The sequence below is a fragment of the Xyrauchen texanus genome, chromosome 26 (assembly GCF_025860055.1).
Source record: "Xyrauchen texanus isolate HMW12.3.18 chromosome 26, RBS_HiC_50CHRs, whole genome shotgun sequence".
Lineage (NCBI taxonomy): Eukaryota > Metazoa > Chordata > Actinopteri > Cypriniformes > Catostomidae > Xyrauchen > Xyrauchen texanus.
This window is the reverse complement of record NC_068301.1, coordinates 4540038-4566739: the sequence shown is the minus strand read 5'-3', so window position 1 is coordinate 4566739 and position 26702 is coordinate 4540038. Positions and strand designations below refer to the sequence as shown.

The 26702-nt window shown below is 39.4% G+C and overlaps 3 protein-coding genes across 8 annotated transcripts in view; 2 read left to right on the top strand and 1 right to left on the bottom strand.

The window, feature by feature from the left end:
- The first annotated feature begins 3038 nt into the window (after positions 1-3038).
- On the top strand, positions 3039-6912 carry LOC127620049 (E3 ubiquitin-protein ligase TRIM21-like). Of its 5 annotated transcripts, none has more exons than XM_052093127.1 (4): positions 3067-3208; positions 3865-3931; positions 4433-4459; positions 4627-6912. In XM_052093127.1, the coding sequence occupies exons 2-4, from the start codon at positions 3877-3879 to the stop codon at positions 5172-5174; spliced, it is 630 nt and encodes a 209-aa protein (XP_051949087.1). In that variant the 5' UTR covers positions 3067-3208; positions 3865-3876; the 3' UTR covers positions 5175-6912. The 5 variants fall into 5 exon arrangements, with proteins under 5 accessions (XP_051949090.1, XP_051949087.1, XP_051949089.1 ...); XM_052093129.1 differs by having other exon boundaries at positions 3073-3344; XM_052093128.1 differs by having other exon boundaries at positions 3073-3468.
- Positions 6913-7254: 342 nt separating this feature from the next.
- On the top strand, positions 7255-14461 carry LOC127619862 (small integral membrane protein 13-like). Of its 2 annotated transcripts, none has more exons than XM_052092877.1 (3): positions 7255-7591; positions 8950-9041; positions 13173-14461. In XM_052092877.1, exons 2-3 carry the CDS (start codon positions 8966-8968, stop codon positions 13355-13357), a joined length of 261 nt encoding a protein of 86 aa, XP_051948837.1. In that variant the 5' UTR covers positions 7255-7591; positions 8950-8965; the 3' UTR covers positions 13358-14461. The 2 variants fall into 2 exon arrangements, with proteins under 2 accessions (XP_051948837.1, XP_051948836.1); XM_052092876.1 differs by having other exon boundaries at positions 7267-7516.
- A 6565-nt stretch (positions 14462-21026) lies between these two features.
- The window catches only part of LOC127619861 (enhancer of filamentation 1-like), a 44654-nt gene continuing 38978 nt past the window's right edge, over positions 21027-26702 (bottom strand). The window contains exons 5-7 of the mRNA XM_052092875.1: positions 24466-25578; positions 23454-23543; positions 21027-22183 (exon numbers count right to left, since the gene is read on the bottom strand). Coding sequence (XP_051948835.1) covers positions 21632-22183; positions 23454-23543; positions 24466-25578 — 1755 coding nt within the window. The 3' untranslated portion in view covers positions 21027-21631. The remainder of the gene's footprint in view (positions 22184-23453; positions 23544-24465; positions 25579-26702) is intronic.

The window sequence follows — 26702 nt, the reverse complement described above, 5'->3', positions numbered from 1 at the left end:
TTTCTTCACAAAATGTAGAAAACTAGCTTAAATAATTGTTTATCTCCCTCTGTCTCTCAGAATGCACTACTCCTGCCTACTAAAACCATTATTGTCAGAAGTTGCAAAATGGGACACAAGCCAACAAACCAAATGTTAGGACAAAGTAATTACGGTAACTTTTTCACATTTGACTCCCTCAAACACACCTACACACTCACCATTACAGGCAAAACTGAATTAGGACATCATCACTTGTCAGTCTGTCGATCTAGCCTGCATGCCCTGTCACTGCACCACAAAATGGTTCGATATGACTTAAATATTGACTAATGGCTTTATTTTCTGCACACAGATGTTAAGTCTTTGCCTGCCTGGACGTAAAATAAACAGACAGCAGGATCATATCTGTGCAAAAGCAACATTGGTGTTTTGTTTGTGGCTTCTAGATTTTATCTTTTGCTTAATTTTGATCTCCAGTCAAAACCTGCTGTCAAATCTGGTTATTGCATAAACATCATTCAGGTATTCTCAAATGCACGTAGACATGAAAGATTCTGTCAGGCTCAGATTTGTGATTCATATCTGTTGCTTTAAGCTTAAACCTACCAGCTATGGGGGATTAACCTGAATCAACAAATGTCCTACACTCAAATCCATATTTCAAGGAACTATCATTCCATTTGTCATGTTTTTAAAAACATCAAGAAACTTCCAAGAAAACACCACAACAATCACAGTTCCTCCACTGCTGGCAGATAACACACAGGGGTAAGACATATCTACAGGGGTAATGACAATATCAATCATTTTGAGTAAATGGCCTCCTCTGCTGGACATTTCTGATAATTACTGCTTCTTATATTTATGTGAAAGTCTAATATACTGAGCACTTAAAGAGTATTTTCATGTTTAATATGTTTGTATGTACCTGACCTACATTTACATTTAGTCATTTAGCAGATGCTTTAATCCAGAGTGACTTACAAATGAGGAACATAGCAAGCAATTTGTTGCACAAAAGTCAACTATATATATATACTGTATATATGTGTGTGTGTGTCCATATACACTCACTGAGCACTTTATTAGGAACACTTTGGTCCTAATAAAGTGCCCTTCGAGGTCTTCTGCTATTGTAGCCCATCTGCCTCAAGGTTTAATGTTTTATTCATTCTGAGATGTCACCACAATTGTACAGAGTGGTTATCTGAGTTACCGTAGACTTTGTCAGTTCAATCCAGTCTGGCCATTCTCTATTGACCTCTCTCATCAACAAGGCGTTTCCATCCGCAGAACTGCCGCTCACTGGATGTTTTTTGTTTTTGGCACCATTCGGAGTAAAATCTAGAGACCGTTGTGTGTGAAAATCCCAGGAGATCAGCAGTTACAGAAATATTCAAACCAGTATTTCTAGAGTACATCCTTAAAGGTGCACTCAGTGACTTCTTGCTTGTGTCATCTGGGACTTGCAGTGACACCTAGTGGCTTGGATGCAGAATCTTTCAAAATCAGTAGTTTTCAGTCACTGATGCCATTGTAGAATTTCACTATTCACAGTCGGACATAATTAATTTACTCCAAGAGTGAAAGTGTCCAATAACAGGCTGGTTACTGAGATTAAGGGAGTAGTATTCAGCTGGTCATGTGATTCTAACATGGCCGCCCCATGTGCGGACCCTCTCCGTGAATAATTTTTTATGAGGTTACTGATATGACTGGAGTCTTTATTTCATGTGAGTGGTCATGATTTTATATATATGTTTTAAAAATTACAATTAATATATTTAAGAGAAACTTTTTTTCACAAGGAAAAAAAATACTGATTGCACCTTTAAATATTAAAGGACTGTTTCAGATTCAATACAACGTTAAGCTAAATCGACAGCATTTGTGGCATGATGTTGATTACCACAAAAATACATTTCGACACTTTCCTCATTTTCTTTATAAAAAGCAAAAATCGCAGTAACAGTGAGAGACACAATAGAAGTGAATGAGGACAATTTTAGGGTTTAGGGGTTGTTGACGTCACATCGTCATGGAAGCGAAGTTGTCAAATTGGCCAACTTTACACTGAAAAGGTTTGTAAGTGATTTTATCAAACTAAAAATCAGGTTAAATTCGCCAATGATAATTTTCACATGCAAATGAGCTTCACGGCAAACTTTTCCATTGTTGTTGTCAAAGGTTCACCACTAGCGGCGAAGAGCTGCAAACTTCCGGTGAACATTTGCGCCAAATCACAAGTTAATTTGCATGTGAAAATAACCAGCTGCAAATCCGCGGCTAGTTTAAATTTTTTGTAAAGGTATACTTTTTTCGTTATTATTTTCCAACAGGAACAAATTATATATTTTTTTTAATAATAAACAAACATTAACATCGTTTATTTAACAATAATTAATAAACAAAACAAGCTTATTTTTGCTTGTTTTGGTGAGGCAAGGTGCTTATTTGAGTTATTTTATATTCTTGTGAGATCTGGCCACATGTGCAGTTAAAGCTATAAGGGAAAGGGAAACTTTGTCTCATTTGCATTTATACAGAGAGTGGATCGGCTGACCGTACGTTACGTTCACACCAGAAGCGGCGAGAGCTCTGGCTGCCCTGCCTTAAACGCTCGAGGACGCTAGTGGGCGCTCTGACGTAGTTGAAATAGGCGGCAACGTTAGTTCAGAATGCTTTGTTTTGTGAGCTATATTTAAAGGGGCCGCAATTTACTTTTTGCCGACCTATCACAAGTACCGTATATCCTCATGAACTCTTTAAAATGTGAAAATAAGAAATCGATCGATGGCAGAAAGTAATAAAAATGATAGTTCTTTGTTATCAAAATAAAATACATTTGTAATAGTAACTGGTCTTGGTTGTTTTATATCCCTGTAAGCAAACAGGGACAGATCATATACTACTGGGAAACCTGCAACGGCAATAATTAGTTTCTCCTCCATTTTATCTTCGGAACTAATGTTTGGTGGGAACCAAAGTTTACACTGTTGTGTTCTCTAGACTTCGCTAGAGCGGAGCACTTCTATATTCCAATAGGTTGCCGCCGAACCGCGTCACAGCTCATTACCATAATGTTGACTGCACTTGAACTTTCATCTGACGCCCACACCGCCCAAGACTCGCCTCGCCGCTTCTCGTCGCTTCTCGCCGCGGAGAGACGCTGGCTGTTATTGAAAATGAATGACTTCCGGTCGATTTGACGCTCTCGCCGCCTCTGGTGTGAACGCACGGTTACCGTGACACTGCCTTTTCCATTATTTTGTGTAGTTTATATTTCAAATGATACTTTATTACAAATAACAGAGTTCCTCATTGACAGCGTGAAGCATCTACTTGTTTCCATTGATCATTGTGTAAATATTGTATGCCATTTATTTGATTATAAGGGAAAGCTTGGTATGTGTTATCAATTTGTCTCGTGACTCAAAGGAAACAGGAAGTGTATAATAGATTGAATGCAGACCAGCTAAACTGCAAGTATACACCACATTTATATAAAACAAGATAAAATGACACTTTATCTCTTTATTTATAATATCCTTTCATATAAACAGCAGTTCATTATTTAAATGCATATTAATATTGACCAAATTCAAATGGTCATTATCGGATTTAAGTCAAGTAAAGTCAAGCTTTAAAAAAAAGTATCAACAAAAACAGTCATTAGAAGACTGTGACAAGTTGTATGCAAGATTGAATTGGCCATGTGCTCCATTACATAAGCAGATGTTAAATAATGGCATAAAGAATAAGGAACCATATTCAGCTGCGATGCACTGTGGAAAAAGCTACATTTTAGGGTAATATTTAATTTAAAGCAGAGAGACTAAAATGCATGAAATAAGATTAAAAGATTATTATTTTATTTTTTAGATTGAAGGTGTAATGGCAGAATCATCACCAAAGAGAAGAGAGACCATAAGTGTAGATAAACCTCCACGTAAGTTTGTAACCCAGGAAAAAGTGCATAAATTCACACTCCTCATAGGGCGTGGGCTAAAGGAGTGTCTTTAGAGGACATCTACCTGGCTGCTGGCTTGGCTTTGGATTATATTCCTCCCTTTCCTTCTTATTGGCCAATATGAAGGGGAGACTCTGTCAATGCCTTTCAACTAACCAACTGGCAATAGGCATTGCTAGTGCGTGTGAATCAGTAGCACGGCGTGATGGTATATGATTACGAATGCGTCAGCAACTGATGCAGCATCGAAGAGACTGACTTGAGAAGGAATGGTATGGTTAACCCTGGTTCACTGAAAAGAGGGAACGAGATGCTGTATACGCTGACTAAATCTGACTATCATTATGTCCATGAATATCCTTGCTGTTTTAAAATAACATGATGTTGTACTCAATGTTTTAGATAATCATAAATCTTGTCTACAGTTGGATTTATGAATACATGAGAACTAAAATCTTTTATTGTCATATGTTTGTACAGTATTGAAGAGGATGCAGGAGTATGCAGGTACAGTGGGTCATCTGCACTCTTCAGTCATATACTACAATTTGCATTTATATACTAACATCTTAATTACTCCATTCCAACAATGTATTTAATATTAAACACATCACCATCATCACAAACTTAAAAAAAATATTGAAGACTCATATTCTTTGATCTCTCCCTCTCAGTGGATGTGACACTGGATCCTGATACAGCTCATCCAGAACTCATCCTGTCTGATAATGGAAAACAAGTGAAAACTGGGGACTTTAAACATGACGTCCCAGACTACCCAGAGAGGTTTGATGCATGCCACTGTGTCCTGGGAAAGGAGGGGTTCTCCTCAGGGAGATTTTATTTTGAGGTGCAGGTGAAGGGAAAGACTAAATGGGATTTAGGAGTGGCCAGAGAGTCCAGTAACAGAAAGGGACCGCTCACACTAACACCAGCAAAAGGATACTGGACTGTGTGGCTGAGGAATGAGAATGAATATAAAGCTGGCGCTGGTCCCGCCGTCTGTCTCACTCTGAAAGTGAAGCCGCAGAAAGTTGGTGTGTTTGTGGATTATGAGGAGGGTCTGGTCTCCTTTTATGATGTGGAGTCCAGCTCTCATATCTACTCTTTCACTGCTCAGTCTTTCAATGGCAAACTCTATCCATATTTTGGCGCATCCTTAAACTATAACGGTAAAAACTCTGCACCACTGATCATCACACCTGTCAATTACATTAAATGAATGTACCCTTATATGAAGCACTAGATACAAATAATTGTCTAAACTGTAATTGCAGATCAAAAACATTCAAATGAAATTCAAATCAGATGTAAAATATCTACATTGTTTTAGAGTGCTTATAAATTATTTTACTGCATGTTTCAGAAATTTTTGCTCAAATGATTTTTTTATCCCCTCCACCTGTCAAAGTGAAATTAGATGAAAGCGGTGTAGCTATTTGGTTTACAAGACTTATTTCTTAAGACTGGATTTTTAACATTGTAAACAAAATTGGTTGTTACTCTCATCTGATTCAAGTTCACAACCATAGTTGCCTTTAAGAAGCTTCTGGGCTCTTTCTCTCATTTTGCTGAATTATTTTGTGGATGGCAGTGATGGTTTATGGTGCGATCAAGTCTTCCTGGGAAGTTCGAATGAAAGAAAGAATATAAATGTAAGTCTTTTGAACTAATAATGCTTAATGTGACACCGTCAGATATAAATAAAAAATCTCTGTCGTCTTTTGTCCTTGCTACAGTATATAGATCACCTGGGCCGTATTCTGATTTCCTTGGTGAATTTGCTAATTTTTTATCAGATCTTGTAGTTACTGTAGATGGACTTTAATTGTTTGTGACTTCAACATTCAAATAGATAATGAAAATGATACATTGGGATTAGCATTTATCGATATTCTCAACTCTCTTAGAGTCAGACAAAATGTAACAAGACCAACGCAATTCTGCAGCAGAGCGTTGACATCTCGGATCATTACCTTGTTTCTTGTATTCTGTAATCAGCTAATGTTACTCAATCTACACCACGCTATCGTTCAGGTAGAACTATTCTTTCGACCACTAAAGATAGCTTCACTAATAATCTTCCAGATCTATCTCACACACTCGATAAACCCCAAAACCCAGAAGAACTTGATGAAATAACAAAACATATAAATGCAGTCTTCTCTAGCACTCTTGAAATAAGTTTCCTCCGCTATGCCGACGATACACAATTCTCGCATTTCATCATTGTCATGCCTCCACATGTAATGCTAATGTTTTGTTGCACACACCTGTCACATAATAAACCAGCTAAAGGAGTCTTATTTTCTGTCAAGCTTAATCACTATTCATAATCAACACTACAAAATTGCTTGCAAACTAAACTGTACAGCCAAATTTCACAAGTAAAACTGAATTATTCCAATTAATACCAATTTGCTTCCACCATGATTCTTTAATTGACAAAACCCCAACCGGAAAGTCAGGGCTTAAAGAAAATGTTGAGTTGTCCACTGGTAATTATGACTTTGTGATGGTGTTCATGTGCCCTCAGCTCATACATTTCATCTTTCCAAGATGACTTGAATGCATCAAATTTTTTTTTTTTAATGCACTACATTCACGCATGCAGACAACCAGCCACGATGTCAAGAAGAAAAGGATCTCTGTCTATGTAACATGTCTGTGCTAGGCTAATCACCACACCTAGCCCAAGTAATTGAGACAGCTTATAGTTGCTTAAGTACAGTAAGGGCAGCTGGGCCCTATGGCCCGGGGTAAGAGGGGCCATCGATGGCTGACTCAAAAAGCAACAATAAAATGTACTTTTGAAATTGACTTCTTGTAATTGTTATATTGCACATTTAAGCACGTTATTTTCATGTTTAATAAAGTATACAGTATTTTATCCCCATCGTTATTGAATCCTCGTTTTATTTTTTATTGTACGGGCAGCTGTGGACTGGGAAGAGAAATCGGCCCGGGATTTTACATGGCGGGGGGGGGAGGGCGAGTTTGAGCCCAATAGTTCTTTAGCGGTGGGTGGGTGGTGGCGAGTGTTTGGACAGTCCGCCCCCTGATCGGCCCCAAAGTGCGTCGGCCCACCGGGTATATGCCAGATTACCATTCCAGCCCTGGGTGGTAGTTAGCACCAATACTTGCTGAGCTACCCAGGCCCGTGCTTTTTTTTTTTTTTATTATAAAAAAACATGGTAATACCAAGTATATATATACCTATACCATACATATATAATAGCCAAATGCATTAAGTAAAAAAATAGTAAATAGTCACATTATCAGTAGTGCCATTAGAAAAACAATCAGGAACCTTTGGTGGAGTGGTCAGGACGTCTAAAGAAAACTACAATTCCCACAACCCCAAGCTTAGAGGTACATGAAGGAGCACACCCGGGTCAGTCTGAGATTGAGCGACGTGCGTGTGTGGTGGACAGAAGCTCGCTGTTTTCTCTTTAATTTCCTTTCTTCTTGAGTGTCGCAGTGATGTAGATAAAGAAGATATTCTTGATCCCTCCATGAGACGCGTGACCGGCCTCCGTCCCTGCGGGCTTCGGCGTGAAGACTGTGAGTGTCTCTGCATGATAATAACAACACTTTCATACCGTGTGTTTGATATCAGCATTAAACCATTGTGTGTGCGTAAGTACTATCTGTTTATTCTGATATCTGATATGCAAAATAAAATTTATGCTTTGATTTTGTACGATCTGATACGATGTAAATGATGTCTACCATTTTTAAAAGTGCTTTACCATGGTACAATGATGGTAATAACACCACTAATAGCATTTACATGGTCCTCCAGGCTACTTTAAGAAACATCTTATTATTACCACGGTACATGTCCAAATATCAAGGTAATATCATGGTTACTTCGTTTTTATTATTATATATTTATAGTGTTTGTTTGGAATTTGATATGAAATTATATTTTAGAAATTCTGACTTGATTTCTAAATCAGACATATAGTATTATCAGTGTTGGGTGTAATGCATTACTAAGTAATTAATTGCTGTAATTAAATTACTATTACATTGTAATAATAAATAAATAAAAATACTTAGTTTTTTAAAGTGTGCAAGATATATTTAAGCAATATCAAATGAGCAAGAGTGCGGTATAGTCCTATATCAGCACTGATGTGATTCAGCCACATGCATTAAAAAAGTTAAGTAAGGGATTACTCTACATTTTTCAGTATTTTAATTAGTTAGTTTTGATGTAATTGTGTTAATTACTGGATAGACTCTTGAACAATTCTATATAAAACAAAAGTGAATTTAAAATCACAATTTGATGTTTAATATTAAAATGTGTGTTCTATTTTAACGCCGCCCCCTTAAATTCTTTGGCCAGCTCATGAATAATTAATTTGTATATGATTTATTTGAAAGAACAGTTTCATGTCTATCCTTGTATTTAGTAATAACTAAATGCAATTACTTTTCAGATAGAGTAATTAGTACAGTAATCTAATTACACTGTAGAAGATGTAAGTAGTAGTTAGTAATTAGTTACTTTTTTAAGAGTAACTTACCCAACGCTGGATATCATTCATCATAAGCTCTGATATAGTTTTTTTTTATTATTTAATTAATGTATTATTTGTATGGATTATGGAATAAAACCATATGATGACTTGATCCTGAAATCCAACATGCAATAAAATGCAAGTGATATGATCTAAAACAGTTTTATTATTTAACATACATTTTAATTATAATATATTTTTAATATTGATATATCACCATATATTGTGGCAGACATGCTAATTCAAATATGGCCTATATGATCTGATATTGTATGATCTGTGTGATATTTTTAAGACATTTCGCAAATTACATCTTGATATCAGACAAAATGATACCCATCCCTTGTGTATTAGACATGCCAAATAAGAGTGTAAATATATAGGGCATCCTCTTGTGTAATCGAGAACATGCCCAGCCTATAGATCACACAAGTGTAAAGGGGTTTTGTCTGCTTTGATTCTTAGGAAAGGTGGGGGAAGGATGTGGCAGAGTGTTGGCTTGACCGTGTTGGTGATTGTGGCCACGCTGATATGTGTCCTCCTCTTCATGCTCTTTGGTAAGTGACCCCCCAACCCCGCCACATGTGCTCCAGTGCATCTACGATGACCATGAAATGTATTTAGACCCTTAAGCCTTACATAAAAAAAGTGAGTCTCATTGCATTAGATACAAAGTCTCAAAGCAAGTGGCATTTATTTTGAGGAGGGAAAAGGCTAATGCACCTTTTTAATGCAAAATATTTAAATACTAATATTTATACTATTCAAAATAAAGGCCTTGAGGGAAACCGACGTCGTATATCCACTAAAAATCACCTTAAAAGTCATTGCAAAAATGGTTCAGAAAAGTGAAGTTTGTTTTAAGAAAAGATCTAGCATAATTTGTTTGCATATGCCACTTGTATGGCCTAATATTTGGTGTAATACAATGACATTTATGCATTTTTAAGTGGTTTAAGTGCTCAAAAAGTACATCTTGGTGCCACTTTATATAGTTCCATTCTTAAACTGCCTTAATACGTAAACATGCAAGGATTTGCACGATTCTTTGTAGACTAACGCAGTGCTTGCTTGCGACATGAGATGATCTGATGGTCATGAACTTTATCACATTCCTGCAAAACAGTCACACCTATAGCTGCAGGATTTTTTCTGTCTGCAGTGAGTTCACAGATAACAATTTTGGCCCCATGTAAGAACACTGTCAGTACAGTCAGTCACTGCAAAAATAGAGCAGGTTTGTTCACTGTCAGCAGGCTTGATTACAACATGGACGTCTCATTTGCACAGCTCTCATAGAGTTGAGTGTTAACTTTAACCACATGTGTGCACAGAACAGTAGCGGTAAAAACTGCTTTTCTGTACTTGAGATGCCAGTTACTTGTTACAATAGTGTGTTATGTACAGGATGTCATCTGAGAAGTTACGCTGCACTGTGTCATCATGTCAAAGGGACGTCCCGATACCATTTGTTTGGTACTTGCCGATACAGAGTCCGAAACCTGTTTTTTTGTTTCATTTGAACTCCGTATACATTTTTGGTGTTAAATAAATACATTCATTAAAACTTTAATCAAATGAAAGTATAAGCATTCATTTTATACATAATATTGTGTTATTTTTTATCAAATGAAGTGATTTTATACAGAACCTCACAGCATAATCCAAAATACGACGTTATTAAATACGTTATTTTTGTCAAAATAAGCGCTGCATAACAGCATCACAGATGAGAATGCTTGAATATAATACAATTATTATTGATATAATATTATTAGTAGTAGTAGTACTAGCATTACACTGAATATTGCATAACTATACAGTGGTGATCTATTTCTGTAGTACTACTTTGCCTTTAAATTGAGCTTTTATTTTGACGTGTTTCTGTGTTGGTTTGACCAAGGAGCTCTGATGTAACGACGGCAGTTTTCCATTCTGGAAAAGCCGGTGGCTACCCGACTTAAAGTGATTATTAATGGCTGCTATTTCATTAAATAAACATGTGGTCTGTATATGACTCATTCTAGAAAGTGAATTAGCACTCTGCCTACTGCTACAAACAATGTGCGCGATGCACATAATGGTGTTTTTCATGTATGAGCCAATGATCGCTAAAAGGTATGGGCACTTTGTGTCTTAATGTCTGTAAGGGGGTTCAGATGGGTAAGGAGGAGACGAGAACCGGCTTAACAATATAAATAATATTTAATTAAATAAAAAGACACACACAAACACATACAGGGCAGCTGCCCATAATTCTCTCTGTCACTGGCCGCCTTTATCCCTCGTGCGCCCCATAAGGCTGATTGTGGAGCGGGCGTGCGTCATTCCAGCCCGGCCCTGCCCTCCTCCGCTCTACAATGTCATCTCAACACTGTCTCTACACAAGCACTCACATTTGAAGCGTTGCACATGCAAACTATATATTTATCACATTAAATCTCAGTGTGGCATGGGGGCGTGGTCATGTGTCGGTCTGCGGGAGAGAGAGAGCGGTAAGGTTTGAAACCTGGTTTATAATTAACCCTAACACCTGTGTCTCGTTATAGTGATGCGGAGGGAGACATAAAAGGAACGCCAAGTGTCCAGAGAGGGAGAGAGAGACGTGTCCGTCATGTGTGTGTTTGTGTCTTTGTAAGTTTACCATTAAAACTATTATTTATATTGTCAAGCCGGTTCTCTGATACGCCGTAGCTTGTTCCTCGGCCACTCCTCCACCCTCTAATGGACGACAGCCGCGCCTCTCTGGGCGGATCAGAGGCAGACCTCTAGCCCCTGGTGGACGGAATGCCCCGCCGCGTTCTTGAGGAACAGAAGGGGTCTCCCCCGCCTCTGGCAGCGGTTCTCCCGCTCCAGGCGGTCGGCAGCAAACCCCTCCCCACTCGCGGTCTGCGGTCTCAGACCCCGGCACGTTTCAGCAGCTGGTAGGGGACTCCTCCGCCCCTGGCAGCGGCCCTGACCGCTCCAGGCGGTCGGTTAGGAGCCCCTTCTCCCCTTGCGGTTGGCAGCCGTCCTCCGCTTTCAGGCGGCCAGGCTCCTCGTCCCCTGGTATATGGCTGCGGCTGCTCCGTTGGGGTGGACGGTAGTGGCGAGAACTCTACTACGGTGTATCTCCTCCTTCCCGGATTTCGGCACCAGTGTAAAGGAGTTCGATGGAAAGGAGGAGACGAGAACTTGACAATATAAATAATAGTTTTAATGATAAACTTAAAAAGACACAAACACACACATGACGGACCTGTCCGTAGACGATGTCTCTCTCCCTCTCCGCATCACTATAATGAGACACAGGAGTTAGGGTTAGTTATAAACCAGGTGACAAGCCTTACCGCTCTCTCTCTCCCCACAGACCGACACACGACCACGCCCCCACACCACACTCAGTTTTTGCTGTTTAATAATCTCGCTGTGCCATGACGTGATTTTAATATGTACGCAGAATGTTTACATAATGCCATTCATATGTCAAATGGTATCTGTTTTTGGTGTCTGAGAATTTGTACGATTACAAGGACATGAGTGTGGTATCGACCCGATTCCAATACCAGTATCAATCACTCCCCTCTGACCTTCGATGGCTCCGTTGTAGAGAGCGTCAGCAGCATTTCTGGGAGTGCATATCTCAGAGGATCTCACCTTGACTACCAACACCACATCACTCACCAAGAGGGCCCAGCAATGTTTATAGTTCTTCTGCTGGCTGAAAAGGGTGAGCCTCTCTCCATCTAACCTCATCATGTTCTATAGGAGCACCATCGAGTGCGTGCTGACCAGCTGCATCATGGTCTGGTACGGACATTTCAGCACTGCTGACCGTAAGACCCTCCAAAGGATAGTAAACACAGCTAGTAAGATCATTGGTGTCCCCTTCCCCTCAATCTCAGACATTTATTCCACACGGTGCTCCAGAAAAGCCTCCAGCATTGTGAAGGACCCATCCTACCCATCTCAGATAGAGGCTTTAGGAGCATTCGTACTAGTTCTAACAGACTAATGAACAGTTTTTTTCCCCTAGGCAGTGAGGTTCCCAAATTGGAATGCCCAATTCCCAATGTGATCTAAGTTCTCGTGGTGGCATATTGCCTCAATCCGGGTGGAGGAGGATGAATCTCAGTTGCCTCCGCATCTGAGACCATCAATCTGCGCATCTAATCACGTGGCTTGTTGAGCGTGTTACAGCGGAAACATAGCGCATGTGGAGGCATCACGCTATTCTCCGCGACATCCAAGCACAACTCTCCACACGCCCCACCGAGAGCGAGAACCACTTTATAGTGACCACGAGGAGGTTAACCCTCCCTAGCAACCGGGCCAATTTGGTTGCTTAGGAGACCTGGCTGGAGTCACTCCGCACACCCTGGATTCAAACTCGTGACTTCAGGGGTGGTAGTCAGCGTCAATACTCGCTGAGCTACCCAGGCCCCCCACCTGTACATTTCTTAGCAAATCCAATCTAAATCAAATTCATCAGGGAACTGAAGTGCATTAATCTACTTTTTAGTTTTGCAAATGCCAGTTGAATCCATACATTATCATCACGTCCCTGCAAATGTTTTACTACGAGCCAGAATCAAATTCATTTAATGGTTAAGACGATAAAACACGCAAATTTGAAATTACTTCTCCAGCAGTTTGACTGTAAAACTGATGGCGTAATAATGTAACTTATCTTTTTGCCTTGTTTATAGGGTGGTATGTGGTGTGGCAGCTCTTCCTGTCGAAGTTTAAGTTCCTGCGGGAGTTGGTGGGTGACACCGGTTCACCGCAAACCGAAACCGAGCCCTCCGAGAGCGAATGCAGCTCGCCCCTGACGCCCCGCCACCGACCCAAGACCTCACGTCAAAGGATCATCCCTCCAGACAGCACTACATAGAGCCCTGAAACAAGATTTCCTAATTTCTCCTCTTCTTAATAACCGTTTTCCATATTTATTCCACACTGGACGTGAGGTCATTTCCTGCGACCTACGCCCTGCTCATGTGTTACAGTCCTGCATTAATCACTGTGCTCTCTTCCGCATCCACTCAGTTGTCATGGCTAAACTGGTTCTCCTTGCCTCCCCTCTTTTCTGCTATCTTACGGAGCTGGGAAACCCATTAAGAAGTCACTTTACGTCAAGTTTTGGGGTGTGAACTGAACAAACATGTAAATTCCAGCTCAGCCAAAAGATTGCATCCCGAATAACACGCTGCTAACTCCGGCCTGTGTAACTGCGTGGATGTGTAAATGTATTTGCGTGAGAGCGTCACAATTTGTATGTTACTGTTAACTTTAAGCGATCTTTTAAAATCTAATGAATCAAGTAAACAATCTGATTTACAGCTGACAACCAAACATACAGCATTTCCGTGGGCAAATATCACTACTATTCAAACTGACAATTTATCCAATAAGTGCAATGAAAACTTTCCCTATGAAGTGAAAATGACACAATAAGCAAACATTTTAACAGGGCCTTATTTTAATCAACCCATATGATGTTAAAAAAATAGGAGGATGTTGATGAAATAAAATTTGCTTAATGAAGGCCATCATGGATTGCCTTCCTCCCTTGTGCCTCTGGCTTGGATTGAAGTCGCCCACATTTTAACTGATCTCTAATACGCCTGTTATTGTCAGCTTTATTAAAGTGATAGAGCTAGAAATGCCACAGCCCGACCCTGCCTGAGATCTGCCTGTTTGCATCCACAGCTGTTCATATATATTAGTTTGTCAAGTTCTAAGAAATGCAGTTGCAGAACTGTAGATGGTCAGATTTCCATGATACGTTAAATGTATTATTTCTTTTGTCATTTTATGATAATAGATGTTTTCCCTTCATAATAAATATATTTCACGAACAACTGTGTTTTTGTGATTTGTATTTTGCTTTTCCTTGTATTTCCCCCACAACTGTTTGTTAAATACATCCTCATTTCTGTAAGCAGGTCAACATTTTAAGCTGATGATTCTGACACATTTTGTATTAAAGGAATAATTCACACAAAAATGAAAAATCTCTTCATCATTTACTCACACTCATGCCATGACAGATGTGTATGACTTTCTTCAGCAAACACAAATTATGATTTTTAGAAGAATTTTTCAGCTCTGTAGGTCCATACATTGCAAGTGAATGGTGACTTAAACTTTTAAGCTCTATAAAGCACATAAAGGTAGCATAAAAGTAATCCAGTAGTTTAATCCATGTCTTCAGAAGCGATATGATAGGTGTGGGTGAGAAACATATCAACATTTAAGGCCTTTTTCACTATAAATTGTCCTCCTTGTCCAGTAGGTGGCGATATGTAAGAAGAATGTGAATTGCTGAAAAACAAAATAAGAATGCGACTGTGGAAGTGAGATTTATAGTAAAAAAGGACATAAATATTGATCTGTTTCTCACCCACACATATCATATCACTTTAGAAGACTTGCATTTAAACACTGGAGTCATATGGATTACTTTTATGCTCCCTTTATGTGCTTTTTTGAGCTTCAGAGTTCTGGCCACCATTCATTGCATTGACTGGACCAACAGAGCGGTGATATTTTGTTGTTGCTTTAATATGGAAGTCAGTTCCTTTATCAGGCATTATTTCACACCTGAATAATATACACTCATGAACTTGACCTATTTATGATTTGTAATAACTCATTTTAGTGGCCAATTGATTTTGAAAGTTCAGCCAAGGAGATTTTCCTTAACTTCTAAAAACATCCACAAGGTGACAGTTTTGCACTTAAAACTAGCACAGCTGAAGTCAGAAAGCGTGGAGAGGATTGTTAATGTGTTTCATTTGTTTCTACATTAGAACTTGTAATTTAATGGATTGAATACATGTTTCATTAAAACATAATACTAGAACGAATAAAAGCGATTAAAGTCCACGCCACTGTTGAAGTATCCCAAAAGCGGATTTGTCACGTGCTACCTGTTACTTTTCTCATCGCTGTTAAGGATGGACCAATCATATTCGTTTGTGATTATTTGATGAGTCGATTCATTTAATCTTTATATAGTGATTGCTGGGCTGCGTTACCATTTGTATACAAGTACACGTAATTCCTAGATTTAAAAGATTACACTTTTCAGTGTTTATATGTCTACGAGAAACATTATTTGTCCTAATATTTAAGATGCGGCACATCTGCTTTATAGTCCACCAAGCGCCCCCTTGAGGAAGACAAGAGTATGTCTCATACGTCACGGTTAGAATGAGCGACATCTCGCGCCCTATGTAGCTGCATTAATCAGAAGCAGACGCTTGAATATCTAAAGAGTGCATGCTCCTCTCTCCACAGCCTATATTTTATTTTATAACATGCTAAAATATAAAATAAACATGCTGGTTAAACCAAAGGAATGAGACCAGAGAAACTTGGAAGTTAGCATTTCCCAAGACATAGGCCTACAAAGATTTATGCACTAAACCATAAATTGTCAATAAATATTTTTAAAGAGAGGGTTGCCTGTCCATCTCTTTGTCCGCAAAACTTTAAAGCATACTGATATATATGCAACTTCTACTAAATGAAAAAGGTAAACGAGTCGATGCCATGCACAGAAGCTGTAATTTTGAGGCCTTAGAATACTTCGCAGGAAATGGTTGTGGTAAGCCATGGAAATGACATCGCCAGAACTGCTCCGCTCACCCCTGTATTGACAAGTCAGACCGATCCAGTTCTCTTCTGTTTCTCCACCTTCTGCAACTTTAGGGTTGCAACATAACTGACTCAAACTTCTGCTGTCATTGTTTGTGACACAGCCGAGGCTGGTTACCGCAATGTTGGCTATCTCACAATATGTTTGGCAATGCATTCTGCTGTTTCATGTCAATGTCAGAGTCAGTGTTGTGTAAGTTACTTTAAACATTTAATTAATTACTTCTAATTTAGTCTTCTACAGTGTAATTAGATTACTGTACTAATTACTCTGCCTGAAAAGTAATTGCATTACTAATTACTTTCTAAAACCCTCGTCAACATCGACCAAATGAAAATACAAGGATAGACATGACACTTTTCTTTTAATTCTTTCAAATAAATCATATAAAATCAAATAAATCAATGATTCATGAACTGGCGAAAGAATTTAAGGGAGCGGCATTGAATTAGAAAACATAAATTTTAACATTAGACGTTACATTTTGATTTTAAATTCATGAATGTTTTATATAGAATTGTTCTAGAGTCTATACAGTATTTAATTACATCAGCAGTAACGGTAATTAAAATACTGAAAAATGTAGAGTAATCCCTTACTTTACTTTTTTAATGCATGTGGCTGAATCCCATCAGTGCTGATATAGGACTATATCGCACTCTTGCTCATTTGATATTGCTTAAATATATCCTGTAAAATCACCAGCACACTTTAATTTTTTTCAAAGTATTTTTATTTATTTATTATTTTAAAAGTTTTATTTTATCCCCTTTCCTCCCAATTTGGAATGCCCAATTCCCACTACTTAGTAGGTCCTCATGGTGGCGCGGTTACTCACCTCAATCCGGGTGGCGGAGGACGTCTCAGTTGCGTCAGCTACTCTCCACGATCCACACGCAACCTACCACACGCCCCATTGAGAGCGAGAACCACTAATTGTGACCACAAGGAGGTTACCCCATGTGACTCTACCCTCCCTAGCAACCGGGCCAATTTGGTTGCTTAGGAGACCTGGCTGGAGTCACTCAGCACACCCTGGAATCGAACTCGCGACTCCAGGGGTGGTAGTCAGTGTCAATATACGCTAAGCTACCCACGCCCCGAACTGGCCTGACTCAGTTCATCATTGATTGGGTGAGAACACCTCAAACTTTACAGACAGTGAAAATGAGCAGGCAGGGCTCATAATACTACATAGTCCCAACACTGTCCAATACGGCGTTTAACTATTTTTGCTGGTTTTTCCGGCATTTTAAATTACTACGGCTTATTTTCCAGCTTTATGGTTGTTTAGAACGCCGCAAAATATGCCATTTTAGATGTACACACGCTAAAACTATCACATTATTCTGAGACTTGTGGCATGCCATAGAAGTACACGTTTCTTGCACGTGGTGGCAGTTTTGCGTAACCGCGATACAGATGATAATCCAAAATGTTACAGGTTGGCAAATTTCTACCGGTTTATCATGTCTACCGGTATATCGCCCACCCATAGCACTCACAAAGTTTATGTGTTGGGATGTAATTGTTTACATCAAAGGTCAATTAATTACTATTAACATTTATTACTGGTTATTTTATTACTTGAGCTTAAAAGTCTTCATAAAATCAAAATGAACCCTATTTACTTTCACATGTCTTCGGTGCATTTTATTGCAAAAACAAAAAAAATATTGTCTTTGTAATTTTTCATCAAAATATAATAACATGTTTTGCCTCTGAAAAAACTTTTTGGGCTTTCCCACCCCCTATTTTATGATGTACAGGCCTATTTTCTTGATGAATATGCTGTTTTATTCTAACTTTTAACTTTTAGGTGCATTCAGTGGCTTTGACCTTACATTTGTCACCATTTTTCTACTGCTAAAAGTCAGAAGAGAACCATCAAAACTCATATTCTTCTGTAGTGCAAAGGCTAATCTCCCCGCTCCCCTCGGCGGCGATGACATTTGGCGGCACTGAGGCAGCAGGCGTGGGGTTTTTAGCCCAGCGCTGGCCCAAGACTGAGTATTTCGATGGCGTCGAATGTAGAGGACTTCTAAGACGTGAGATAAATCTCTGTCTTGAAGGATGAAAATTCGTAGGAATGGTGTTAGCGTGCCCGCTTTTTATACCGGACAGCTTCGCGCCTGAAAGGGAGGGGCTTAAACACCATAGACACTCTATGGTTTCAACTAGGTCGTGTAGTGAACAGAATCTTAAGGGAACTTGACAATTCACTCTTAAGCAATAAAGTACAAGAGGTTGTGCTTTACTGTGAATACATTCATGGCTAAAGGCCTTTGTAAGTAGGATCGTCGCTAACAAGCGATAGGTTGGACATTTTCTGGGGACCCACAACAAAACCAGTATTGATAGAAAAGGCCCAGAATGCCTAGCTACGGTCCTGGTTGTTCGGTGTATCGTGCAATGCCTTCACTTGTGAATAACATGGTATACAGTATATAAAAGTACCATGGTCCATGTGATACTACTGCAGTATTATGGTACGCCACAGTGCTTCTTTTAAGTGCTTGCTTTATTTACGTTAAAATTAAGGACACATTTTCATTGCATACATCTTTTGATCTTACACTAATTATGCTTAATAACATTCCTTTACCAGGGTTAGGTCACAAAAGGCTTACAAGAAAAACTAATTTACTTGTTAGTTAGCTATTATAAGGTTACTCATATCAGTAACCTTATAATAGCTGTTTTATTCTACATGGAGAGTGTCACCTCATGGGGGCGGCCATGTTTGAATCACATGACCACCAGCCAAATACTACTCACTTAATCTCAGTCACCACCCTGTTTTTGGACACTTTCACTCGCTGATTAAATTAACAATGTTTGACTGTGAAATGCGAATCTTTACATTGTTATATGTATATGAAAACGTTTGAATTATGCTGCATCCAGGCCACTAGGTGTCAGTGTATGTCTAAGACGACATAAACAAAACATTTAAAGGGACAGTTCATCCAAAAATGAAAATTCTCTCATCAGTCACTCACCCTCATGCCATCCCAGATGTGTATGACTTTCTTTCTTCAAACGAAGATTTTTAGAAGAATATATCAGCTGTGTAGGTCCATACAATGCAAGTGAATGGTGGCCAGAACTTTGATGGTCCAAAAAGCACATTTAGGCAGCATAAAAGTAATCCACATGACTCTAGTGGTTAAATCCATGTCTTCAAAAGCGATATGATAGGAGTGGGTGAGACACAGATCAATATTTAAGTCCTTTTTTCTATACATCTCCACTTTCACTAGCACATTCTTCTTTTGTTTTTGGCGATTCACATTCTTCCTGCAGATCGCCACCTACATGGCAGGGAGGTGAATTAATAGTAAAAAAGACTTAAATATTGATCTTCTCACCCACATCTATCATATCGCTTTTGGAGATATATACCATTTGAGTCTTATGGATTGCTTTTATGCAGCCTTTTTGGAGCTTCAATATTTTGGTACCCATTCACTTGCATTGTAAGGACCTACAGAGCTGAAATATTCTTCTAAAAATCTTCTTTTGTGTTCAGATGAAGAAAGAAAGTCATACACATCTGGGATGGCATGAGGGTGAGTAAATGAGAGAATTTTAGGGTGAACTATCCCTTTAAGTGCCTTTGGTAATTCTTCAGTAAATGTTTATGTGAGCTGTAAACTTGTTTGAATAGTCAATTTTAGGAGGGACTACATTTCGAGTTGGATGAAGTTTGGTTTCGCGTTACCAACGTTGAGTAAAGAATGAGTAATTATTTGTTTATAAACACGTTTAATCCAATTTATTAATCTTTCTGCTATATGGAATGAACATATCTATCATCAGAACGCAGTGTCCACGATCCATCAAACATTTGCCTGTGTGCCTTGGTTGGTAATGATTTGCGTAACTGCAGAAAGCCGCAGAATGTCCTTCAGGAAGCAATGTTCTCATCTAACCACAGGCTATGCTTCAACATATGCCATCTGGGAGATTTATACATCTGTTAAAAACAGTTAAAATATAAAATAATAGCAACTTACTCTTTTAAGGACTCAGATGAGACAGTACAATAAAAAACCTACTCAATTAGATTGCGTATGTGTGATGTTTTTACCATGCGCCTGACAATGGGCCAGCAGGTTAATGCTAATGCTAATCTGGTGTGGCACTCTTCTGCAGGCCCTGCTCGACCCACCCTTCAATCCCCTTAACATGGCCTCTCATCATCGCCACTAGCCCACATGAGTGATGATAAATGCTTATTTCATTACAGCATGGAATGGAAAGTATTAGTCATCAAGGCCAATGAGGTGGTTTGGGAAGCTTCGCATCCATCTAATATATATACATGTATTTGTTTTTACCAGATTATCTCTGTCCAGTTATGGTAATAGTTGGGCAAATTGCCCCGGGAAAGTGTCCTCCTTGCTGCGGCAGGTTTTAAGATTTTCATTTAACTTGCTTTTGCTTCATATTTTGTTGTAATTATGCAATTTTAGGGTTTTAACTGATATGAGAGTAATTCACATTTCACCACAAAAAAAAAAATATATATATATATTATTTATTTTTAAATGAAATAATAATAATAATTATATTTATATGTGTTTATATGTGTGCATGTTGACTTTTTTCCCATTATTCTAATTAAATTCTCACTATTGCACTTTTTGATGAGCACATATTAAAATTAGCACAACAAATACTACCAAAATGTATGAATATTTTACTATTTAAATAGTATATATTTTTAATTCCCATTTTTCTCAAAGGTCTATTTAAATTCTCATTACTATTCATTTTTTATTAATTTAAATGTACATACTTAAATACAGCACAACAAATACTACCATTAAATATGAATATTTTACAATTCATTTTTTTTATTTTTATAAAAATGTATTTATTGTCATATAAATATTTTCACAATGCAAAAATTCTAATACAATTTATTTTCTTATTTCTTTATTTAGATTTTTGGGGTGAAATATGAGTGTTGTGAGCATGGTTTTATTATACGAGTTGTAATGTGAGGTTTGCAATATGATTTTTGAGAGATTCACCCAAGATGTTTATACAAAAACAAGTGAAACACAATTTATCTAGCAAAGACCAAAATCTTTTACTTGGTTCATACTGTACTCTCGGCAGATATGTGTCTCACAATACAGTACATGTACAAAAACAACAACTACTTTCATTTAGTAGGTTCTGGAATTCAACACTAAGCAATAATTAGCAATTAATGACAACTTATAAGGTGACTAATACACAAAAAATCAGCAATGTTAACTTTTCAATCTACAAATGCAAGTCTCAAAATAATTTCTATTCATACAATTAATAATATTATAAAATAAAACAAATCTACACAAAACAGAGCCAAATATTTACAGAGAAGAAGAGAGGACGACTATTTACAAAGGAAACCTTCCGTGATGCGTCAACTGTACACGAGGGCATATTTAATTATGCACGTTACAAGATAGTCTTTATTGGAATGTTGGTGACGTCATGATGACATCACAATCCAGCCATTTGTGAGAGCTGCACTTTAAATTGTTGCGCTAAGTGCGAGAGGTCCGTCACACGATCTACCATATCCTGCACCGCGGCCGTGTTGGGGTAGTGAAGGGCGGCCATCTTGGTGGAGCCCACGACTGTCTTTAGCATCTCACACAGCATATTGCTTAAGTTCATGATGCGATTCGCCACTTCTGGCGTCAAAGCCTGTCTCGACAAAGTGTCCCCAATAAATACAAGCTTGTGGGCGCTGAGAATGACAAATTTGCCATGTGCAACGAAGATTCGTGGAGGTTGTCCGGCTTTTACGCAGCCAAAAAAAGCATCCACTGCATTTAGAAGAGTCACAAAGTTCTGCTCGCATTGGTCGGCGTAGAAGCCCAACAGCTGACGATCGCGCAAACACAATGGAGCTCCACCTCCTGCAGAGAAATTGGAGGAGGAGTCTGGAGAGGAGGAGGAGCCTGTTGAATGTTGGTGGGTGATCCACTTGGTGATGTCGTTTTCTACTGGTTTGATCACTTCCTGTTCAAGCTGTTTGAACTGGTTCAGCTGTGAGGGAAGATGAAGTTAGAACCATTACAAACATTACAAATAAATGTCATATCTGGTGAACAACTAAAGTTTACTTAGAAATGGTGCAGAATCTTAGGGTGAATTTGGGTACTATGGGCCAACATTATACAGTCTGTTTCCAAAATCCTAAAACTTTGTTTCCAGATTTGTTATGTGGTCTCAGACTTTTGGACTGCACAGAATAAACTGCTAACGTTTAAGATTTCATGCAACAGGAACCATCTGCCATGCATGTCGACTTAGAAGAAAGTTCCAGATCTTTGTGATCTGCAGCTGTGCGGTCATTATAGCTTGTATATGGTGAACATATGGTGACCCTAAGAGATCCTGGGTCATGTGAAGCAATTTGTTTCTCTGAGTTTGGGCATCTTTTTGCATAGTACAATGTGTCAACAACTTCTCGATTCAGATGCTGTGTGCTTGAATAAGATCTATGAGTTGTATTTTTAACAGAATAAGTTCACTTTATTGTTAGAAGCTTCTTTGATTCTTAAGGCAGAAACTTCACGCTAGTATGCGAATGCAGATGGGAGCACTTGGCCAATGCATGTCCTACGCGTGGTCCCGTTGTACATACTTTACGCATGCTCTTGCGTTGCTCTGTCGGTTACAAACCTCACACCACAAGGGGGCGATATACTTTTTTTTAGGCACTACGAAACCCAATCACGAACATTTTACTCTGTGGTCGGGTGTTTTATGAAGTCAAAAAGCCATCCAAACATGTCCAAAATGACTGGATATCCATAGCTAGTTGCGGCATCTCCACTGCGGATGCCTTTCCATTTGTTCCTGGCTCGGACAAATCGGTCCCGTAGTTGTTTCCATTTTCTCTACAGTGTCGTTATCCTAATTTAGGGAAGCTGCAATTTCTTGCCAAGCATTTTCAATCGCTGTTTTATTTGAATGGCGAGGAAATGAGGGGTTGTAGATATGTTTGTATGATCTAACTTGTTCGGCAAGACTCTCCTCATATTGCTGGTCCGCCATGACAGTTGTTGAATGAAGACAGAAAATCCGCACTAGCACCCCTTGTGGCAACCCAGAGAATGCAACGCGTACTTGCGTTGGGTTCTGAATTGAGCGCTGACACGTTTCACTACACAACGATGCATGGAATCGTTGCGTAGCAAGGTGTGCCTGCTTAGGCGTATTTGCGTGAAGTATATTTGGGCCTTTAATGACTGAAGTTGGATGGAACGCACCCTTGGTGTATAAGTAGTGTTTGTGTGCATGTATCTCGTACCTGTTCTTGGCCAAGTTGTACTTTGCTCTGTTTGATGATGTTCTCCTTCTCCAAAAGTTCCTTTTGTTGTCTCTCGAATTCATCTTTTCCCTGTAATAATAATAGTCTTATTAAATCAATGAAAATGCAATCATCTCTTCACATTTTCTTTAAAAAAAAAACTGAATATCTCTGTCTTTAGTTTAAGATTAAAGTGCACACTTGGTCTTTGCGAAAGGATTTTATTCCCAACAGCACGTCATTATAACACTCATATGTGAGTGATCACTGTCCTAATCCCTGCATCCAGGATTAACAGATGGACAGAGGATTGATGGAAACAGATGGACTGTTTTACAACATAAAACAGGTTTTGTGTCGAGGGCCTGATTTTGACCTGTAAATGTGTACTGTAAATATTGTGTTGGGCAGTGTTTATTCACAGACCATTTTGAAAGTGTCTTAAAATTACCTATTGCACATAATGCACATACAACAATCGCAGGGTTGGCGGTTTGATTCCCGGCCCACATGACTCCACATGCCGAAGTGTCCTTGGCCACTGAACCCCAAGTTGCTCCCAATGGCAGGTTAGCACCTTGCATGGCAGCTCTAACACCATTGGTGTATGAATGTGTGTGTGAATGGGTGACTGGGACACAGTGTAAAGCGCTTTGGTAACCTCTAAGTTTAAAAAAGCACTACATAAGTTTAATTGTTGATATCTGTAGTACATGCACATGCTTAAATGTTGAAAGGTTTTGCGCTAATGCTAGGGTGTTGCAGTTGCTATGCTTTCGCTTAAGTGTCACGCAATACATCACAAGTCCAGTCGTTTAGAAAGTAATAGCTCAAGCTGCATGATTTGAGTAATCATTCATGTCTGAAGCACAAACGGTGCAGAATGAGTTACGCGCATTTGCGGTCTAGGGGTTTATTCAAATTGACTTAGCCTCTGATAACACATTCAAATTACTTTTATTTCAAGAACAATCTTTCTGTCACTGAAGTAAAACGTCAACGTGATTCTCACCTGCAGATGAACATAGTCATAATCTTCCATCCAACTTTTAACGCATTTCTCGCTGTTCATGTTTGCCTTGTCACATGGTACAGGGAAAGGTTTGGTCTGGCCACTGTAACTGTCCTCCTCTGTAGGAATGCAGGTGAAGGGGTGAACAATGCCCTCTATTGGTGCTCTTCGGAAAAGCAGCTCTGCACTGCCCCCTATTGTTGACGCCAGCTGCTTAGCATCGTCAGGCACCGTTCGCGACACCATTACGAAACGTTCTTGTTCGTCACTCTTGCTCTGATGCTTGGCGCCAGTTGCCAGGATATTCAGCGCCCAGCTATTGTTTTCTAGAATCTGGTGTGTTTGTTGAAGAATCTGCTGCGAATCTTCCAGACGCTGCAACTGACGTCGCAACTTGGAATGCAGTCCTGGATCAGACAGCGCAGTGGCGTTCGCCGCCGCTCCGCGCCCAAATATGAGAAACTCTGCAAGTGTACCCTTGACACGGTCCAATGAAACACGAACATCATTAGCATGTCGCTCCATGAAGCTGTATGTTCGCCAGTGTGGCGAGGCAACGAGAGTTTGCAGTGCACAAACAGAAGACTCCAGACCTTGTTGGAGGTGACCTAACCTTTGTACAGCCGAGTCTAAATCCAAAGCCAGACGACCCTCTGCAGGTGAACTGGCCAAAGAAGAGGAAGTGGACATGCTGCTGCGAGTACTTTCCGTACTGGAAAACGACAAATGTTTGACGCCTTCGGTCACATCGCCAAGCAACCGATCATCTGTCGGAGGAACATCGTAGACGCACTTATTCCTATCCCTCTCAGCAGAAGCGAGTCTGCTGTAAGACTGTGGTATTCCACGTGGGATATCATACAAGTCCTGTGATCCCCCCGTGGCGAGCTGACTTGCAGGAATGTCGTAGATGCCATTGCTGTTGTTGATCATGCCCATTCGCGAGACAGGCTCGGAGTTGTGTGGGAAGTTGTAGTTGGAGCATGGGGAAGCTTTAGAGAGAGATGTTGGTGGAACATCGTATATTCCCTCTTGCTTGTGCTTCGAAGGCTGTGGAAAGTCATAATTCCCTTCATCTTGTGCAGTGTTGCTCCGTGGAGACATGGAGTACACCTGCGGAAATGAAAATGCGGTTAGACTCCAAACCAATCACATGCATAAAACACAAGACACGAAAACGCTTAAGGCCAAACACATACTTTACACAAGAACGCAAATGCATACACGAATGCTTGGCCAATGGAAATACAGGTGTGTGGTCGCGTTGAACATACTTGATGTGCTCATGGAGCTAAAGTTACCTTCAAATGTCTGTTTCATTAAACCGGATGTCATATTATTCAGGTAGCTAGCGGTAAATATGTTGACAATTGAACTTTAACCATGACAGTAGATGATGTGAAGGAAAAAATTGACCGTAGAAGACCATTTACCTTGAAGCTGAAGTTTGTATTTTCTGCATCACTAGTGCCGCCGAACGGAATTGCAATTATTTTCAAACAGCTTTCCAAATATGCCACACGTCTACTGTTAAGGCCCAGATATATTTAATATGAAATCGAAGAACGAACTGGTATGACGTTGCATTCGTTTCGGTGGTTCGTAACAGCTCGTCTGGGCAAACTTTTAGGAAAACTTCTAACCGGCTTCTAAACACCTTCTTACTGCCATTGGTCCATGTCATCAGTAGGTGTGACCTAGAGCACTACCTACCTTGATGCTTACAGCTAATTTTGTTTACCTTGTTGAGTCAGTCAAAATTAGTCAACATGAACACACCGGCGTTTACAGTTATTAGCGAGCTGGTGAAAAGTTACCTACATCTGTACAATCATTCGCTTAGAGACATTTTTCAAGACCATGTCACTCCACAGCATCTTTTACTGACCTCATGTGAATTCTACTCATAGAATGAGGCATAAAGTCATCGATAACACATTTTAATGTCACATCAGTAAAGGTTTTACTGAGCATCCTCATATTTAAATGATCTTCTAAACGTCTCCCTCAGCGGTGTGGCCGGTGTCTGAATGTTCACAAACAGTATACTGTTGTTTGGCTGTTTAAACTTCTTTTAAACTTCCCTGAACGAAGAACGAAGAATGAAGAACAACTTCTCTGGAAGTACACCAGGGCCTTGAACAAACAGATAGTCCTGCCCTCAACTCAAGCATTGGTTGAGTTATTGTTGTTGTGTTGGGCTGGACAGGCTGCTAAAACAAGGAGCGCCAAAGAGC

Excerpts from the sequence above, each read along its gene's own strand:
- LOC127619862 (XM_052092877.1), top strand. The coding sequence starts at position 8,966 with ATGTGGCAGAGTGTTGGCTTGACCGTGTTGGTGATTGTGGCCACGCTG. Across the intron at positions 9,042-13,172 it reads CCTCCTCTTCATGCTCTTTG|GGTGGTATGTGGTGTGGCAG; the intron begins GTAAGTGACCCC and ends CCTTGTTTATAG.
- LOC127620049 (XM_052093127.1), top strand. The coding sequence starts at position 3,877 with ATGGCAGAATCATCACCAAAGAGAAGAGAGACCATAAGTGTAGATAAA. Across the intron at positions 3,932-4,432 it reads AAGTGTAGATAAACCTCCAC|TATTGAAGAGGATGCAGGAG; the intron begins GTAAGTTTGTAA and ends ATGTTTGTACAG. Across the intron at positions 4,460-4,626 it reads GAGGATGCAGGAGTATGCAG|TGGATGTGACACTGGATCCT; the intron begins GTACAGTGGGTC and ends TCTCCCTCTCAG.